Source organism: Cetorhinus maximus, unplaced genomic scaffold (assembly GCF_964194155.1).
Source record: "Cetorhinus maximus unplaced genomic scaffold, sCetMax3.hap1.1 HAP1_SCAFFOLD_834, whole genome shotgun sequence".
Taxonomy (NCBI): Eukaryota; Metazoa; Chordata; class Chondrichthyes; order Lamniformes; family Cetorhinidae; genus Cetorhinus; species Cetorhinus maximus.
This window is the reverse complement of record NW_027596776.1, coordinates 94,813-117,008: the sequence shown is the minus strand read 5'-3', so window position 1 is coordinate 117,008 and position 22,196 is coordinate 94,813. Positions and strand designations below refer to the sequence as shown.

General features: G+C 49.7%; 1 protein-coding gene across 1 annotated transcript in view; it reads left to right on the top strand.

Annotated features, from left to right (window-relative positions):
• The window catches only part of LOC144674858 (CD209 antigen-like protein 2), a 53,598-nt gene extending 32,653 nt beyond the window's left edge, over nt 1-20,945 (top strand). The window contains exons 5-8 of the mRNA XM_078536028.1: nt 14,427-14,546; nt 17,382-17,524; nt 18,518-18,624; nt 19,996-20,945. Of these exons, the coding sequence (XP_078392154.1) occupies nt 14,427-14,546; nt 17,382-17,524; nt 18,518-18,624; nt 19,996-20,170 (545 nt within the window). The 3' untranslated portion in view covers nt 20,171-20,945. The remainder of the gene's footprint in view (nt 1-14,426; nt 14,547-17,381; nt 17,525-18,517; nt 18,625-19,995) is intronic.
• Nucleotides 20,946-22,196: the final 1,251 nt, after the last annotated feature.

Sequence of the window (22,196 nt, the reverse complement as noted above, 5' to 3'; positions counted from 1 at the left end):
CTGATGTACCACACATCCCTCATTGTAACACTGATTTATCCCACACCCCTCGCTGTAACACTCTGATATGTCCCACACCCCTCACTCTAACACTCTGATAGATCCCACAACCCTCACTGTAACGCTCTGATATACCTCACACCTCCTACTGTAAAAGTCTGATATATCGCACACTCCTCAATGTACCAATCTCACATATCACACACCCCTCACTGCAACACTCTGATATATCCCACTCCCCTCACTGTAACACTCTGATCTATCCAACAACCCTCACTGTAACACTCTGATATATCCCACACCCCTCACTGTAACACTCTGATAGATCCCACACCACTCAATGTAACACTCTGATAGATCCCACACAACTCACTGTAACACCCTGATCCATCCTACACCCCTCACTGTAACACTCTGATATATCCCACACCCCTCATTGAAACACTGATATATCCCACACCCCTCACTATAACACTCTGATATATCCCACACCCCTCACTGTAACACTCTGATATATCGCACACCCCTCACTGTAACGCACTGATATGTCCTACACCCTTCACTGTAACGCTCTGATATATCCCACGCCCCTCACTGTAACGCTCTGATATGTCCTACACCCTTCAATGGAACGCTCTGATATATCCCACACCCCCCACTGTAATGCTCTGATATACCCCACACCACTCACTGTAACACTCTGATCTATCACACACCCCTCACTGTAACACTCTGATATACCCCACGCCCCTCACTGTAACACTCTGATATGCTCCACAGCCCTCACTGTAACACTCTGATAGATCCCACGCCACTCAATGTAACACCCTGATCCATCCCACACCCCTCACTGTAGCACCCTGATCCATCCCACTCACCTCAATCTACCACTCTGATAGATCCCACACCCCTCACTGTAACACTCTGATATATCCCACACCCCTCACTGTAACACTCCGATATACCCCACAAAACCGCACTGTAACACTCTGATATATCCCACACCCCTCACTGTAATACTCTCACATATCCCACACCCCTCACTGTAACACTATGATAGATCCCACAACCTTCACTGTAACACTCTGTCATATCCCACAACCCTCACTGTAACACTCTGATATATCCCACACATCTCACTGTAACACTCCGATATATCCCACACCCCTCACTGAAACACTCTGATACATCCCACACCCCTCACTGTAACACTCTGATATGTCCCACACCCCTCACTGTAACACTCTGATATATCCCACACCCCTCACTGTAACACTCTGATATGTCCCACAGCCTTCATTGTAACACTGATATATCCCACACGCCTCACTATAACATTCTGATATATCCCACACCCCTCACTGTAACACTCTGATATATCCCACACCCCTCACTGTAACGCTCTGATGTATCCCACACCCCTCACTGTAACACTATGATATATACCACAAACCTCACTGTAACACTATGATATATCCCACACCCCTCACTGTAACACTCTCACACATCCCAGACCCCTCACTTTAACACTATGATATATCCCACAACCCTCACTGTAACACACAGATATATCCCACACCCCTCACAGTAACACTCTGATATATCCCACACCCATCACATTAACACTCTGATATATCCCACACCCCTCACTGTAACACTCTGATATATCCCACACCCCTCACTGTAACACTCTGATATATCCCACACCCCTCACTTTAATACTATGATATATCCCAAACCCTTCACTGTAATCCTCTGATATATCCCACACCCCTCACTGTATCACTCTGATATATGCCACACCCCTCACTTTAACACTATGATATATGCCACACCCTTCACTGTAACACTCTCACATATCCCACACCCCTCACTGTAAGACTCTCACATATCCCACATCCCTCACTGTAACACTATGAGATATCCTACATCCCTCACTGTAACACTCTGATATATCCCACACCCCTCACTGTAACACTCTGATATATCGCACACCCCTCACTGTAACGCTCTGATATGTCCTACACACTTCACTGTAACGCTCTGATATATCCCACACCCCTCACTGTAATGCTCTGATATATCCAACACCCCTAACTGTAACGCTCTGATATATCCCACGCCCCTCACTGTAACACTCTCACATATGCCACACCCCTCACTGTAACATTATGATAGATCCCACACTCCTCACTGTAACACTCTGATATATTCAACACCCATCACTGTAACACTATGATATATCCCACAACCCTCACTGTAACACACTGATACATCCCACACCCCTCACTCTAACAACCTGATCCATCCCACACCCTTCACTGTAACACCCTGATCCATTCCTCTCCCCTCACTCTGACACCCTGATATATCCCACAACCCTCACTCTAACACTCTGATAGATCCCACACCCCTCACTGTAACACTATGATATACACCACCAACCTCACAGTAACACTTTGATATATCCCACACACCTCACTGTAACACTCTGATATATCCCACACCCCTCACTGTAACTCTCTGATATGTCCCAGGCCCATCACTGTAACACTCTGATATACCACACATTCTTCACTGTAACACCCTGATACATCCCATACCCCTCAATGTAACGCTTTGATATATCACACACCGCTCACTTCAACACTGATATATCCCACACCCCTCACTGTAACGCTCTGATATATCCCACACCCCTCACTGTAACACTATGATATATACCACAAACCTCACTGTAACACTATGATATATCCCACACCACTCACTGTAACACTCTCACATATCCCAGACCCCTCACTTTAACACTATGATATATCCCACAACCCTCACTGTAACACACAGATATATCCCACACCCCTCACAGTAACACTCTGATATATCCCACACCCCTCACTTTAATACTATGATATATCCCAAACCCTTCACTGTAATCCTCTGATATATCCCACACTCGTCACTGTAACACTCTGCTGTACCCCACACCCCTCACTGTAACACTCTGTTATACCCCACACACTTCACTTTAACAATCTGATATATCCCACACCCCTCACTGTAACACTCTCACATATGCCACACCCCTCACTGTAACACTCTGATATACCCCACACACTTCACTGTAACATTCTGATATACCCCACACCCCTCACTGTAACACTCTGATATATCCCACACCCGTCACTGTAACACTCTGCTGTACCCCACACCCCTCACTGTAACACTCTGATATATCCCACACCCCTCACTGTAACACTCTCACATATGCCACACCCCTCACTGTAACACTCTGATATACCCCACACACTTCACTGTAACATTCTGATATATCCCACACCCCTCACTGTAACACAATGATATACCCCACACACCTTCACTGTAACACCCCGATCCATCCCACACACCTCACTGTAACACCCTGATCTATCCCACTCCCCTCACTGTAACACCCTGATATATCCCACACCCATCACTGTAACACCCTGATCCATCCAAAACCCCTCACTGTAACACCCCGATCCATTCCACTCCCCTCACTGTAACACCCTGATATATCCCACACACCTCACTGTAACACTCCCACATATCCCCACCCCTCACTGCAACACTCTGATATATCCCACACCCCTCACTTTAACGCTATGATATATCGCACACCCTCACTGTAACATACAGATATATCCCACATCCCTCACAGTAACACTCTGAAACATCCCACAACCCTCACTTTAACACTATGATATATCCCACACCCCTCACTGTAACACTCTCACATATCCCACACCGCTCACTGTAAGACTCTGATATATCTCACACCCCTCATTGTAACTCTCTGATAGATCCCAAACCCTTCAATGTAACACTCTGATAGATCCCACACCACTCACTGTAACACCCTGATCCATCCTATACCCCTCACTGTAACACCCTGATCCATCCCACTCACCTCAATCTAAAACTCTGATGGACCCCAGGCCCCTCACTGTAACACTCTGATATATCCCACGCACCTCACTGTAACACTGATATACCACACATCCCTCATTGTAACACTGATTTATCCCACACCCCTCACTCTAACACTTTGATAGATCCCACAACCCTCACTGTAACACTCTGATATACCTCACACCTCCTACTGTAAATGTCTGATATATCGCACACTCCTCAATGTACCAATCTCACATATCACACACCACTCACTGCAACACTCTGATAAATCCCACTCCCCTCACTGTAACACTCTGATCTATCCCACACCCCTCACTGTAACACTCTGATAGATCCCACACCACTCATTGTAACACTCAGATAGATCCGACACCACTCACTGTAACACCCTGATCCATCCTACACCCCTCACTGTAACACTCTGATATATCCCACACCCCTCATTGAAACACTGATATATCCCACACCCCTCACTATAACACTCTGATATATCCCACACCCCTCACTGTAACACTCTGATATATCGCACGCCCCTCACTGTAACGCTCTGATATGTCCTACACCCTTCAATGTAACGCTCTGATATATCCCACACCCCCCACTGTAATGCTCTGATATACCCCACACCACTCACTGTAACACTCTGATCTATCCCACACCCCTCACTGTAACACTCTGATATACCCCACGCCCCTCACTGTAACACTCTGATATACACCACAGCCCTCACTGTAACACTCTGATAGGTCCCACGCCACTCAATGTAACACCCTGATCCATCCCACACCCCTCACTGTAGCACCCTGATCCATCCCACTCACCTCAATCTACCACTCTGATAGATCCCACACCCCTCACTGTAACACTCTGATATATCCCACACCCCTCACTGTAACACTCCGATATACCCCACAAAACCGCACTGTAACACTCTGATATATCCCACACCCCTCACTGTAATACTCTCACATATCCCACACCCCTCACTGTAACACTATGCTAGATCCCACAACCTTCACTGTAACACTCTGTCATATCCCACACCCCTCACTGTAACACTCTGATATGTCCCACACCCCTCACTGTAACACTCTGATATGTCCCACACCCCTCACTGTAACACTCTGATATGTCCCACAGCCCTCATTGTAACACTGATATATCCCACACGCCTCACTATAACACTCTGATATATCCCACACCCCTCACTGTAACACTGATATATCCCACACCCCTCACTGTAACACTCTGATATATTGCACACCACTCACTGCAACACTGATATATCCCACACCCCTCACTGTAACGCTCTGATATATCCCACACCCCTCACTGTAACACTATGATATATACGACAAACCTCACTGTAACACTATGATATATCCCACACCCCTCACTGTAACACTCTCACACATCCCAGACCCCTCACTTTAACACTATGATATATCCCACAACCCTCACTGTAACACACAGATATATCCCACACCCCTCACAGTAACACTCTGATATATCCCACACCCCTCACTGTAACACTCTGATATATCCCACACCCCTCACTTTAATACTATGATATATCCCAAACCCTTCACTGTAATCCTCTGATATATCCCACACCCCTCACTGTATCCCTCTGATATATGCCACACCCCTCACTTTAACACTATGATATATCCGACACCCTTCACTGTAACACTCTCACATATCCCACACCCCTCACTGTAAGACTCTCACATATCCCACATCCCTCACTGTAACACTATGAGATATCCTACATCCCTCACTGTAACACTCTGATATATCCCACACCCCTCACTGTAACACTCTGATATATCGCACACCCCTCACTGTAACGCTCTGATATGTCCTACACACTTCACTGTAACGCTCTGATATATCCCACACCCCTCACTGTAATGCTCTGATATATCCAACACCCCAAACTGTAACGCTCTGATATATCCCACGCCCCTCACTGTAACACTCTCACATATGCCACACCCCTCACTGTAACACTATGATAGATCCCTCACTCCTCACTGTAACACTCTGATATATCCAACACCCGTCACTGTAACACTATGATATATCCCACAACCCTCACTGTAACACACTGATACATCCCACACCCCTCAATCTAACACCCTGATCCATCCCACACCCTTCACTGTAACACCCGGATCCATTCATCTCCCCTCACTCTGACAACCTGATATATCCCACACCCCTCACTGTAACACTCTGATATATCCCACAACCCTCACTCTAACACTCTGATAGAACCCACACCCCTCACTGTAACACTATGATATATACCACCAACCTCACAGTAACACTTTGATATATCCCACACACCTCACTGTAACACTCTGATATATCCCACACCCCTCACTGTAACACTCTGATATATCCCAGGCCCATCACTGTAACACTCTGACATACCACACATCCTTCACTGTAACACCCTGATACATCCCATACCCCTCAATGTAACGCTATGATATATCCCACACCGCTCACTGCAACACTGATATATCCCACACCCCTCACTGTAACACTCTGATATATCGCACACCCCTCACTGTAAATCACTGATATGTCCTACACCCTTCACTGTAACGCTCTGATATATCCCACACCCCCCACTGTAACACTCTGATATATCCCACACCCCTCACTCTAACACTCTGATATACCTCACACCACCCACTGTAAAACTCTGATATATCGCACCCCATAAATGTACCAATCTCACATATCACACACCACTCACTGTAACACTCTGATCTATCCCACACCCCTCACTGTAACACTCTGATATACCCCACGCCCCTCACTGTAACACTCTGATATACCCCACACCCCTCACTGTAACACTCTGATAGATCCCACACCACTCAATGTAACACCCTGATCCATCCCACACCCCTCACTGTAACACCCTGATCCATCCCACATCCCTCACTATAACACCCTGATCCAGCCCACTCACCTCAATCTACCACTCTGATAGATCCCACACCCCTGACTGTAACACTCTGATATATCCCACACCCCTCACTGTAACACTCTGATATACCCCACAAACCCGCACTGTAACACGCTGATATATCCCACACCCCTCACTGTAACACTCTCACATATCCCACACCCCTCATTGTAACACTATGATAGATCCCACAACCTTCACTGTAACACTCTGACATATCCCACACCCCTCACCGTAACACTCTGATATACCACACATCCCTCACTGTAACACTGATTTATCCCACACCCCTCAATGTAACACTCGGATATATCCCACACCACACACTGTAACACTCTGATATATCCCACACACCTCACTGTAACACTCTGATATATCCCACACATCTCACTGTAACATTCCGATATATCCCACACCCCTCACTGTAACACTCTGATATATCCCACACCCCTCACTGTAACACTCTGATATGTCCCACACCCCTCACTGTAACACTCTGATATGTCCCATACCCCTCACTGTAACCCTCTGATATATCCCACAGCCCTCATTGTAACACTGATATATCCCAGGCACCTCACTGTAACACTCTGATATATCCTACACCCCTCACTGTAACACCATGATATATCCCACATCCCTCACTGTAAAACTCTGATATATCCCACACCCCTCACTGTAACACTCTGATATATCTCACACCGCTCACTGTAACACTCTGTTTGATCCCACACCCCTCACTGTAACACTCCGATATACCACACATCCCTCACTGTAACACCCTGATACATCCCACACCCCTCAATGTAACGCTATGATATATGCTACAACGCTCACTGCAACACTGATATATCCCACATCCCTCACTGTAACGCTCTGATATATCCCACACCCCTCACTGTAACACTATGATATATACCACAAACCTCACTGTAACACTATGATATATCCCACACCCCTCACTGTAACACTCTCACATATTCCAGACCCCTCACTGTAACACTCTGATATATCCCACACCTCTCACTTTAACACTATGATATATCCCACAACCCTCACTGTAACACACAGATATATCCCACACCCCTCACAGTAACACTCTGATATATCCCACACCCCTCACTTTAACACTATGATATATCCCACACCCTTCACTGTAATCCTCTGATATATCCCACACCCCTCACAGTATCACTTTGATATATCCCACACCCCTCACTTTAACACTATGATATATCCCACACCCCTCACTGTAAGACTCTCACATATCCCACATCCCTCACTGTAACAGTGTGAGATATCCTACATCCCTGACTGTAACACTCTGATATATCCCACACCCCTCACTGTAAGACTCTCACATATCCCACATCCCTCACTGTAACATTATGAGATATCCTACACCCCTCACTGTAACACTGATATATCCCACACCCCTCACAGTAACACTCTGATAGATCCCACACCATTCACTGTAACACTATGATAGAGCCTACACCCCTCACCGTAACACTCCGATATATCCCACACCCCTCACTGTAACACCCTGATCCATCCCACTCCCCTCACTCTGACACCCCGATAGATCCCACACTCCTCACTGTAACACTCTGATAGATCCCATACTCCTCACTGTAACACTCTGATATATCCCACACACCTTAATGTAACACTCTGATATATCCCACACCACACACGATAACATTCTGATGTATCCCACTCCTCTCACTGTAACACCCTGATCCATCCCACACCCCTCAATGTAACACTGATATATCCCACACCCCTCATTGTAACACTCTGATATATCCACACCCCTCACTGTAACACTGATATATCCACACCCCTCACTGTAACACTGATATATCCCACACCCATCACTGTAAACCTCCGATATATCCCACACCCCTCACTGTAACACTCTGATATATCGCACACCCCTCACTGTAACAATCTGATATATCCCACACACCTCCCTATAATACCCTGATATATCCCATAACCCTCAATGTAACAATGTGATATGTCCCACATCCCTCACTCCAGCACTCTGATAGATCCCTCACCCCTCACCGTAACACTCTGATATATCCCACACACCTCACTGTAACACTCTGACAGATCGCACACCCCTCATTCTAACACACTGATGGATCCCACACTCCTCACTGCAACACTCTGATTTATCCCACACACCTTAATGAAACACTCTGATATATCCCACACCACACACTACAACATTCTGATGTATCCCACTCCTCTCACTGTAACACCCTGATCCATCCCACACCCCTCAATGTAACGCTCTGATATATCCCACACCCCTCACTGTAACACTGATATATCCCACACCCCTCATTGTAACACTCTGATATATCCACACCCCTCACTGTAACACTGATATATCCCACATACCTCATTGTAACGCTCTGATATGTCCCACACCCCTCACTATAACGCTCTGATATATCCCACACCCCTCACTGTAAACCTCTGATATATCCCACACCCCTCACTGTAACGCTATGATATATCCCACACCCCTCACTGTAACACTATGATATATCCCAAAACCCTCACTGTAACACTCTGATATATCCCACACCCCTCAATGTACCAATCTCACATATCACACACCCCTCACTGTAACACTCTGATATATCCCACACCCCTCACTCTAACACTCTGATAGATCCCACACTCCTCACTGTAACACTCTGATATACCCCACACACCTCACTACAACACTCTGATATATCCCACACCCCTCAATGTAATGCTCTGATATATCCCACACCCCTCACTGTAACACTCTGATATTTCCCACACCCCTCACTGTAACACTCTGATATACCCCACACCCCTCACTATAACACTCTGATATACCCCACACCCCTCACTGCAACACTCTGACATACCCCACACCCCGCACTGTAACACTCTGATATACCCCATACCCTGCACTGTAACACTCTGATATACCCAACACCCCTCACTGTAACACTCTGATATATCCCACACCCCTCACTGTAACACTCTCACATATCCCACACCCCTCACTATAACACTATGATATATCCTTCACCCCTCACTGTAACACTCTGATCTATCCCATACCCCTCACTGTAACGCTCTGATATATCCCACACCCCTCATTGTAACACTACGATATATACCACAAACCTCACTGTAACACTATGATATATCCCACACCCCTCACTGTAACACACTCACATATCCCACACCCCTCACTGTAACACTCTGATATATCCCACACCCCTCACTGTAACACCCTGATACATCCCACACCCCTCACTGTAATTCTCTGATATATCCCACACCCCTCACTGTAACACCCTGATATATCCCACACCCCTCACTGTAACACTCTGATATATCCCACACCCCTCACTCTAACACTCTGATCGATCCCACACACTCACTGTAACACCCTGATATATCCCACACCCCTCACTATAACACCCTGATCCATCCCACACCCCTCACTGTAACACCCTGATCCATCCCACTCCCCTCACTCTGACACCCTGATAGATCCCACACTCCTCACTGTAACACTCTGATATATCCCACACACCTTAATGTAACACTCTGCTATATCCCACACCCCTCACTGTAACACTCTGATATATCCCACACCCCTCACTGTAACACTCTGATATACCCCACACCCCTCACTATAACACTCTGATATACCCCACACCCCTCACTGTAACACTCTGATATACCCCACACCCCGCACTGTAACACTCTGATATACCCCATACCCTGCACTGTAACACTCTGATATACCCAACACCCCGCACTGTAACACTCTGATATACCCCACAACCCGCACTGTAACACTCTCACATATCCCACACCCCTCACTGTAACACTATGATAGATCCCACAACCCTCACTGTAACAATCGGATATATCCCACATCCCTCACTGTAACACTCTGATATATCCCACACCCCTCACTGTAACGCTCTGATATATCCCACACCCCTCACTGTAACGCTCTGATATATCCCACACCCCTCATTGTAACACTGATACATCCTACACACTTCACGATAACACTCTGATATATCCCACACCCCTCACTGTAACACTCTGATATATTGCACACCCCTCACTGTAACGCTCTGATATGTCCTACACCCTTCACTGTAACGCACTGATATATCCCACACCCCTCACTGTAATGCTCTGATATATCCCACACCCCTAACTGAAATGCTCTCATATATCCCACACCCCTCACTGTAGCACTCTTATATATCCCACTCCCCTCACTGTAACATTCTGATATATCCCACGCCCCTCACTGGAACACTCAGATATATCCCACACCCCTCACTGTAACACTCAGATATATCCCACACCCCTCACTATAACACTCTGATATACCCCACACCCCTCACTATAACACTCTGATATACCCCACACCCCGCACTGTAACACTCTGATATACCCCATACCCTGCACTGTAACACTCTGATATACCCAACACCCCGCACTGTAACACTCTGATATACCCCACACCCCGCACTGTAACACTCTCACATATCCCACACCCCTCACTGTAACACTATGATAGATCCCACAACCCTCACTGTAACAATCGGATATATCCCACACCCCTCACTGTAACACTCTGATAGATCCCACACCCTTCACTGTAACACTCTGATATGTCCCACATCCCTCACTGTAACACTCTGATATATCCCACACCCCTCACTGTAACGCTCTGATATATCCCACACCCCTCACTGTAACGCTCTGATATATCCCACACCCCTCATTGTAACACTGATACATCCTACACACTTCACGATAACACTCTGATATATCCCACACCCCTCACTGTAACACTCTGATATATTGCACACCCCTCACTGTAACGCTCTGATATGTCCTACACCCTTCACTGTAACGCACTGATATATCCCACACCCCTCACTGTAATGCTCTGATATATCCCACACCCCTAACTGAAATGCTCTCATATATCCCACACCCCTCACTGTAGCACTCTTATATATCCCACACCCGTCTCTGTAACACTCTCACATATCCCACACCCCTCACTGTAACACTATGAGATATCCTACACCCCTCACTGTAACACTCTGATATATCCCACACCCCTCACTGTAACACTGTGATATATCCCACACCCCTCACTGTAACACTCTGATAGATCCCACAGCACTCACTGTAACACTGTGACATATCCCACACCCCCCACTGTGACACACAGATATATCCCACACCCCTCATTTTAACACTATGATATATCCCACACCCCTCACTGTAACACTCTGATAAATACACTCCCCTCACCATAACACTGATATATTCACACCCCTCACTGTAACAATCTGATATATCCCACACCCCTCACTGTAACACTCTCACATATCCCACACCCCTCACTATAACACTATGATATATCCCACACCCCTCACTGTAACACTCTGATCTATCCCATACCCCTCACTGTAACGCTCTGATATATCCCACACCCCTCATTGTAACACTACGATATATACCACAAACCTCACTGTAACACTATGATATATCCCACACCCTTCACGGTAACACACTCACATATCCCACACCCCTCACTGTCACACTCTGATATATCCCACACCCCTCACTGTAACACCCTGATACATCCCACACCCCTCACTGTAATTCTCTGATATATCCCACACCCCTCACTGTAACACCCTGATACATCCCACACACCGCACTGTAACACTCTGATATATCCCACACCCCTCACTCTAACACTCTGATCGATCCCACACACTCACTGTAACACCCTGATATATCCCACACCCCTCACTATAACACCCTGATCCATCCCACACTCCTCACTGTAACACCCTGATCCATCCCACTCCCCTCACTCTGACACCCTGATAGATCCCACACTCCTCACTGTAACACTCTGATATATCCCACACACCTTAATGTAACACTCTGATATATCGCACACCCCTCACTGTAACACTCTGATATATCCCACACCCCTCACTGTAACACTCTGATATGTCCCACACCCCTCACTGTAACACTCTGATATATCCCACACCACTCACTTTAACACACAGATATATCCCATAACCCTCAATGTAACAATGTGATATGTCCCACAACCCTCACTCCAACACTCTGATAGATCCCACACCCCTCACCGTAACACTCTGATATATCCCACACACCTCACTGTAACACTCTGATAGATCCCACACCCCTCACCGTAACACTCTGATATATCCCACACACCTCACTGTAACACTCTGATAGATCCCACACCCCTCATTCTAACACACTGATAGATCCCACACTCCTCATTGCAACACTCTGATTTATCCCACACCCCTCACTGTAACACTGATATATCCCACACCCCTCATTGTAACACTCTGATATATCCACACCCCTCACAGTAACACTGATATATCCCACATACCTCATTGTAACGCTCTGATATATCCCACACCCCTCACTGTAACACTCTGATATATCCCACACCCCTCACTGTAAACCTCTGATATATCCCACACCCCTCACTGTAACGCTCTGATATATCCCACACCACTCACTGTAACGCTCTGATATATCCCACACCACTCACTGTAACATTCTGATATTTCGCAGACCCCTCACTGTAACGCTCTGATATATCCCACACCCCTCACTGTAACACTATGATATATCCCACAACCCTCACTTTAACACACAGTTATATCCAATAACCCTCAAAGTAACAATGTGATATGTCCCACAACCCTCACTCTAACACTCTGATAGATCCCACACCCCTCACTGTAACACCCTGATATATCCCACACCCCTCACTGTAACACTCTGATATATCCCACACCCCTCACTGTAACATTCTGATATATCCCACACCCCTCACTGTAACACTCTGATATATCCCACACCCCTCACTGTAACACTCTGATATATCCCACACCCCTCACTGTAACACTCTGATATATCCCACACCCCTCACTGTAACACTCTGATATATCCCACACCCCTCACTGTAACACTCTGATATATCCCACACCCCTCACTGTAACACTCTGATATATCCCACACCCCTCACTGTAACATTCTGATATATCCCACACCCCTCACTGTAACACTCTGATATATCCCACACCCCTCACTGTAACACTCTGATATATCCCACACCCCTCACTGTAACACTGGGTTCGGCTCTGGGATGCGCTGCCTGGTCATGTGGGGGAGTCAGGTTCAATCGAGGCATTCAAGGGGGCATTAGATGGTTATTTGAACAGATACAATGTGCAGGGGTACAGGGGGGAAAAGGCAGGGCAATGGCACTGGGTCCTAACGCTCATTCGGAGAACCGGTGCGGACACGATGGACCAAATGGCCTCCTTCTGTGCACTTCAGACCCTGTGGTTCTTTGACCCTGTGATTCTCTCAGTCGTACAGATGAACAAGAACAAGACGGGGCTGAATGGAAAGATCCGGAATATGTCCGAGACCATTGAACAGATGCTCCGGGACCGAAGATCTTTCTGCAACATCCTCCGGAATCGCTCGGGTGAGTTGGTGCTGACGGCCCCCACCCCCTCCCCCACTCTCCCATCATCCCACAATTTGTCCCATTGGGATCGCCCCCACCCCCTGTCTCCCCAACCCCACCCCCTCCCCCACTCTCCCATCCTCCCATGCTCTGTCCCATTGGGCTTACCCCCACCCCCTGTCTCCCCACCCCCACCCCCTGTCTCCCCAACCCCACCCCATCCCCCACTCTCCCATCCTCCCACATTCTGTCCCATTGGGATTGCCCCCATCCCCTGTCTCCCCACCCCTACCCCCTGTCTCCCCGCCCCCATCCCCTGTCTCCCCACCCCCTGTCTCCCCACCCCCACCCCCTGTCTCTCCAACCCCACCCCCTCCCCCACTCTCCCACCATCCCACAATTTGTCCCATTGGGATCGCCCCCACCCCCTGTCTTCCCAAACCCACCCCCTCCCCCACTCTCCCATCTTCCCATGCTCTGTCCCATTGGGCTTACCCCCACCCTCTGTCTCCCCACCCCCACCCCCTGTCTCCCCACCCCCACCCCCTGTCTCCCCAACCCCACCCATCCCCCACTCTCCCATCATCCCACACTATGTCCCATTGGGATCGCCCCCACCCCCTGTCTCCCCACCCCCACCCCCTGTCTCCCCGCCCCCACCCCCTGTCTCCCCAACCCCACCCCCTCCCCCACTCTCCCATCCTCCCATGCTCTGTCCCATTGGGCTTACCCCCACCCCCTGTCTCCCCACCCCCACTCCCTGTCTCCCCAACCCCACCCCCTGTCTCCCCAACCCCACCCCCTGTCTCCCCGCCCCCACCCCCTGTCTCCCCAACCCCACCCCCTCCCCCACTCTCCCATCCTCCCATGCTCTGTCCCATTGGGCTTACCCCCACCCCCTGTCTCCCCACCCCCACTCCCTGTCTCCCCACCCCCAACCCCACCCCCTGTCTCCCCAACCCCACCCCCTGTCTCCCCAACCCCACCCCCTCCCCCACTCTCCCATCCTCCCACACTCTGTCCCATTGGGATCGCCCCCACCCCCTGTCTCCCCACCCCCACCCCCTGTCTCCCCGCCCCCACCCCCTGTCTCCCCACCCCCAACCCCACCCCCTGTCTCCCCGCCCCCACCCCCTGTCTCCCCAACCCCACCCCCTCCCCCACTCTCCCATCCTCCCATGCTCTGTCCCATTGGGCTTACCCCCACCCCCTGTCTCCCCACCCCCACTCCCTGTCTCCCCACCCCCACCCCCTGTCTCCACAACCCCACCCCCTCCCCCACTCTCCCATCCTCCCACACTCTGTCCCATTGGGATCGCCCCCACCCCCTGTCTCCCCACCCCCACCCCCTGTCTCCCCACCCCCTGTCTCCACTCCCCCACCCCCTGTCTCCACACCCCCACCCCCACCCTGTCTCCACTCCCCCACCCCCACCCCCTGTCTCCCGCCCCCACCCCCTGTCTCCCCGCCCCCACCCCCTGTCTTCACTCCCCCACCCCCACCCCGTCTCCCCGCCCCCACCCCGTCTCCCCGCCCCACCCCCAGTCTCCCCGCCCCCACCCCCTGTCTCCCCACCCTCACCCCGTCTCCACATCCCCACCCCCACCCGTCTCCCCGCCCCCACCCCCTACCCCAGTCTCCCCGCCCCCTCCCCCATCCCCACCCCCTGTCTCCTCACCCCCAACCCCAATCTCCCTGCCCCCACCCCGTCTCCCCGCCCCCACCCCGTCTCCCCTCCCCCACCCCGTCTACCCGCCCCCACCCCGTCTCACGCCCCCTGCCCTAGTGTCCCCTCCCCAACCCCAGTCTCCCCACTCCCAACCCCAGTCTCCCCGCCCCCACCCCCAGTCTCCCCGCCCCCACCCCCAGTCTCCCCGCCCCCACCCCCAGTCTCCCCGCCCCCACCCCAGTCTCCCCGCCCCCACCACGAACCCCAGTCTCCCCGCCCCCACCACGAACCCCAGTCTCACCGCCCCCACCCCCACCCCCACCCCCAGTCTCCCCGCCCCCACCCCCACCCCCAGTGTCCCCGCCCCCACCCCCACCCCCAGTCTCCCCGCCCCCACCCCCACCCCCAGTCTCCCCACTCCCACCCCCTGTCTCCACACCCCCACCCCCTTTCTCCCCACCCCCACCCTCCCCATCCTTCAGTCAAGGCCTCAATCTCCAAGCGGGTGAAGGCCGCACTATCCCGGCCTCTGCCTCCCGGAGTTTGGGACAGGCGAGGGGATAAATCGATCGGGGGGGGTCTGTCTGACAGATTGAGGGGATTGGATAAGGTGCAGGCGGTCGATCCAAACTTGAAGCCTGAGGCCTACAGGTGAAACCACGGCGACTGCACCCGAGGCGTTGAAAGCAATAAAGAGATTCGATTGGGTCGATGGGGAGAAACTATTTCCTCTGATCCGGTGGGTTGTGGGGGAGCCGGGGAGGGGGAGTCGAGAACAAGCGGGAAGGAGGTTAAAATTCGAGCCAGGACATTCAGGGGGGACATCAGGAAACACCTCTTCACAGAAAGGGGAGCGGAAATCAGGAACTCTCCCCCCACCCCCGCAATAAACTGTGGGGGCCGGAGGTCAAAGGGAAACGTCAAAACTGAGATTGAGGGATTGTTGTTGGGGATGGAGGGACACGGAACCGAGGGGGTTAAGGTACAGAGCAGATCCAATAGAATGGTGTAAAATGCTCGAGAGGGGCTGAATGGCCTCCTCCTGTTCCTGTGTAACAGGCTCGAGAGGCGCTGAATGGCCTCCTCCTGTTCCTGTGTAACAGGCTCGAGAGGGGCTGAATGGCCTCCTCCTGTTCCTTATGCCCCGATATATTTCCCTGAATTAAGTCTGTATAATTTTGCAGAGTTTCCCTGTCCGAACGGCTGGAAAGATCATAATCATCATTGCTATAGATTCTCAACGAAGAGCAAGGAATGGGACTCGGCAAAACAACAATGTGAATCCCAAAATTCACACTTCATCATCATAAATACAGAACAGGAACAGGTGAGAATAACAGAAGCATCTGTCAGAATGAGATGGAGAGAGAATATCGCTCTACACTGTCCCCATCAAACACTCCCAGGACAGGTACAGCACGGGGTTAGATACAGAGTAAAGCTCCCTCTACACCGTCCCCATCAAACACTCCCAGGACAGGAACAGCACGGGGGTAGATACAGAGTAAAGCTCCCTCTACACCGTCCCCATCAAACACTCCCAGGATAGGTAAAGCACGGGGGTAGATACAGAGTAAAGCTCCCTCTACACTGTCCCCATCAAACACTCCCAGGACAGGTACAGCACGGGGTTAGATACAGAGTGAAGCTCCCTCTACACGGTCCCCCTCAAACACTCCCAGGACAGGTACAGCACGGGGTTAGATACAGAATAAAGCTCCCTCTACACTGTCCCCATCAAACACTCCCAGGACAGGTACAGCACGGGGTTAGATACAGAGTAAAGCTCCCTCTACACCGTCCCCAGCAAACACTCCCAGGACAGGTACAGCACGGGGTTAGATACAGAGTAAAGCTCCCTCTACACCGTCCCCATCAAACACTCCCAGGACAGGTACAGCACGGGGTTAGATACAGAGTAAAGCTCCCTCTACACTACATGGACGAGGGTTTCAGCAGTCGATGAGCTGAGCCCGGGGTGGTTCTGGGCGATGTTACGGAGTTGGGAAGAGGCCGTCTTGGTGACGATGTGGATATGAGGTGGGAATCCCATCTCCAGGTTAAACACAACCCCAGGGTTGTGAACAGTCTGGTTCAGACTCAGATAGTTCCCAGGATGGAGTCGGTAACTCGGGAATGGAGTTTGGAACAGAGACGGAAAACAACAGCTTCAGTCTTCCCGATATTGAATCAGAGGGAATGAGGGAGAATTTCCTGAGGAAGGGTTTGGTGTATTTTGGGGATCAGTTGAGTGTGCGTGTTTATGTGAGTTAAGGCAGTCATACTAACTGAACACATTCCATCATTGTATCTGCTGCAGAATTTCATAAAGAAATCTATCGAGAATAATCCTGGGGATTACTGGATCGGACTAACAGATCGAGAGAGTGAAGGAAACTGGAAATGGGTGGATGGGACCCCAGTGAGGTGAGTCCCAGCTTCGCATGGAGAGAAAGAGCAGGACAGTGGGATTAGTTTGGGATTGATACAGGGTTATGGGGAGAGAGCGGGACAGTGGGATTAGTTTGGGATTGATACAGGGCTATGGGGAGAGAGCGGGACAGTGGGATTAGATTGGGATTGATACAGGGCTATGGGGAGAGAGTGGGGCAGTGGGATTAGTTTGGGATTGATACAGGGCTATGGGGAGAGAGCGGGACAGTGGGATTAGTTTGGGATTGATACAGGGCTATGGGGAGCGAGCGGGACAGTGGGATTAGTTTGGGATTGATACAGGGATATGGGGAGAGAGCGGGACAGTGGGATTAGTTTGGGATTGATACAGGGCCATGGGGAGAGAGTGGGACAGTGGGATTAGTTGGGGATTGATACAGGGCTATGGGGAGAGAGTGAGGCAGTGGGATTAGTTTGGGATAGATACAGGGCTATGGGGAGAGCGGGGCAGTGGGGTTAGTTTGGGATTGATACAGGGCTATGGGGAGAGAGCGGGAGAGTGGGTTTAGTTTGGGGATTGATACAGGGCTATGGGGAGAGAGTGGGGCAGTGGGATTAGTTTGGGGATTGATACAGGGCTATGGGGAGAGAGCGGGACAGTGGGATTAGTTTGGGATTGATACAGGGCTATGGGGAGAGTGGGACAGTGGGATTAGTTTGGGATTGATACAGGGCTATGGGGAGAGAGTGGGACAGTGGTATTACTTTGGGGATTGATACAGGGCTATGGGGAGAGAGTGGGACAGTGGGATTAGTTTGGGATTGATACAGGGCAATGGGGAGAGAGCGGGACAGTGGGATTAGTTGGGGATTTGTACAGGGCTATGGGGAGAGAGCCGGGACAGTGGGATTAGTTTGGGATTTGTACAGGGCTATGGGGAGAGAGTGGGGCAGTGGGATTAGTTTGGGGATTGATACAGGGCTATGGGGAGAGAGCGGGGCAGTGGGATTAGTTTGGGGATTGATACAGGGCTATGGGGAGAGAGTGGGGCAGTGGGATTAGTTTGGGGATTGATACAGGGCTATGGGGAGAGAGCGGGACAGTGGGATTAGTTTGGGATTGATACAGGGCTATGGGGAGAGAGCGGGACAGTGGTATTAGTTTGGGGATTGATACAGGGCTATGGGGAGAGAGTGGGACAGTGGGATTAGTTTGGGATTGATACAGGGCAATGGGGAGAGAGCGGGAGAGTGGGATTAGTTGGGGATTTGTACAGGGCTATGGGGAGAGAGCCGGGACAGTGGGATTAGTTTGGGATTTGTACAGGGCTGTTGGAATCTTGTTGATTCTGTGCAGGAATGTGTCGGATTTTTATTGGTATTTTTTATTTCCCCAATTCCTAGTTTTACTCAATGGTATCAGGGTGAACCGAATAATTGGAGTGGTAATGAAAACTGCGCCATTATCAGAATGAACGGCTGGAATGATTACAGTTGTACCGATCAGTTCCCTTTCATCTGTGAGAAAAGGGCACTGCCCTGCGTCGAGGCAGCTGACATTGAGAAATATTGTTCCTGAAGAGAGACTGGGACACAGAACGAGAATGTCAGGATTGTCCAAAGATCCCCAGCCCCTCCTCCCTTCCCCACAATCCCCGACTGCCGGAGGCCACGTCCAAAAGGTGAAAGTTCATCTGTTCCCCTTCTCCCCCAGGAGGAGCCCCCTACAACGCCACCAGTGGTGGGAGGCGGGAATGACAGTGTGACGGTTGACATTGGAAAACGCCATTATAAATCCAGGCAGGAGTCCGGCGACATGGAACAGGACAGAAGTCCTGCATTTCTCTAGCAACTTTCACTAATTCAGATGATCACCAGCCTGCTTTTGCAGCCAATGAAGCAACTCCTTACAGTGCTTTCATAGTTGTCTTGTCAGAAACAAGGCTTTCAATTTGCGTGCAGTAAGCTCCCACTGGACTCAGGATTAAACTCGGTCACATCTGAAATACCCTTTGGACTTTTTCTTCTTGAACTCTGTAAATCACGTCAACTCATTTCAATCTCCCTGGTTCTTGTACTGTTACTATCCATAGTTGTAAAAGTTTCCTTTTTCTATCCTCCATTACTGTGTCTCTGCATTTGTGTACGTGTGTGTGCGTGTGTGTGTATGTGTTTGTAAACGTCTATGTGTGTGAGTGTTTGAATGTGAGAGTGTGAGCTGTTTTTATGTGAGTGTGTGAGCGTGAATGTGTGTGTGTGTGTGAGTGTGTGTGGGTGTGAATGTGGAGGTTGACATTGTGAACATTCCTGCCCCGGGTTTTAAATGTAAATAAACTAACCCGAGTTGATCATAATGTGAGTTTGCTGTGAGTGATTAGTAAAGTGGATCAGACACACTGAGGGTTTGGGAAAACACACCACAACACACTTCACAAAGAATTCAAAACACCTTCTGCGTATGGACAGCTGGTGAGAGACAGAAGTACAGTTTGCCTGTCTCTCCTGTCCAGAACAGTTTGTTCTGAGGAACCTACCAACTCAGACATGTGTACAAGATCTCCAACTTTGTAATACTGCTCCCAACTTTTCAATTCCTTCATACACTAACCTACGTACTTTTGCTGTAACCAATCCCTTAGGCATGTTCGGTGTCCTGATGAGCAGGAAAACACAATTGCTTCTTTTACCGATTAACTGAAATCTGTGTCCCTCTCGTCCTCGCTCCTCCCCCCAACGAGACAGTTTCTCCCGATCTATCCACGATGTTGCTATCCCTTTCATAGAAACATAGAAACTCAGAGCAAGAGTAGGCCATTCGGCCCTTCGAGCCTGTTCCGCCATTCATTATGATCATGGCTGATCATCCAACTCAATAGCCTGCTCCCGCTTTCTCCCCATACCCTTTGATCCCTTTCGCCCCAAGAGCTATATCTAACTCCTCCTTGAAAACATACAATGTTTTGGTCTCAACTACTTTCTGTGGTAATGAATTCCACAGGCTCACCACTCTCTGGATGAAGAAATTTCTCCTCATCTCAGTCCTAAATGGTTGACCCCATATCATCAGACTGTGACCCCTGGTTCTGGACTCCCCCACCATTGGGAACATCCTTCCTGCATCTACCCCGTCTAGTCCTGTTAGAATTTTATAGGTTTCTATGAGATTCCCTCCATCATTCTTCTGAACTCCAGCGAATATAATCCTAATCGAATCAATCTATCAACATATGTCAGTCCCGCCATCCCAGGAATCAGTCGGGTAAACCATCGCTGCACTCCCTCTATAGCAAGTACATCCTTCCTCAGATAAGGAGACCAAAACTGACCACAATATTACAGGTGCGGTCTCACCAAGGCCCTGCACAATTGTAGCAAGACATCCCTGTTCCTGTACTCAAATCCTCTGGCTATGAAGGCCAACGTACCACTTGCCTTCTTTACCGCCTGCTGCACCTGCATGCTTACCTTCAGCGACTGGTGTACAAGGACACCCAGGTCTCGTTGCACATTCCCCTCTCTCAATTTATAGCCATTCAGATAATAATCTGCCTTCCTGTTTTTGCTACCAAAATGGATAACCTCACATTTACCCACATTATACTGCA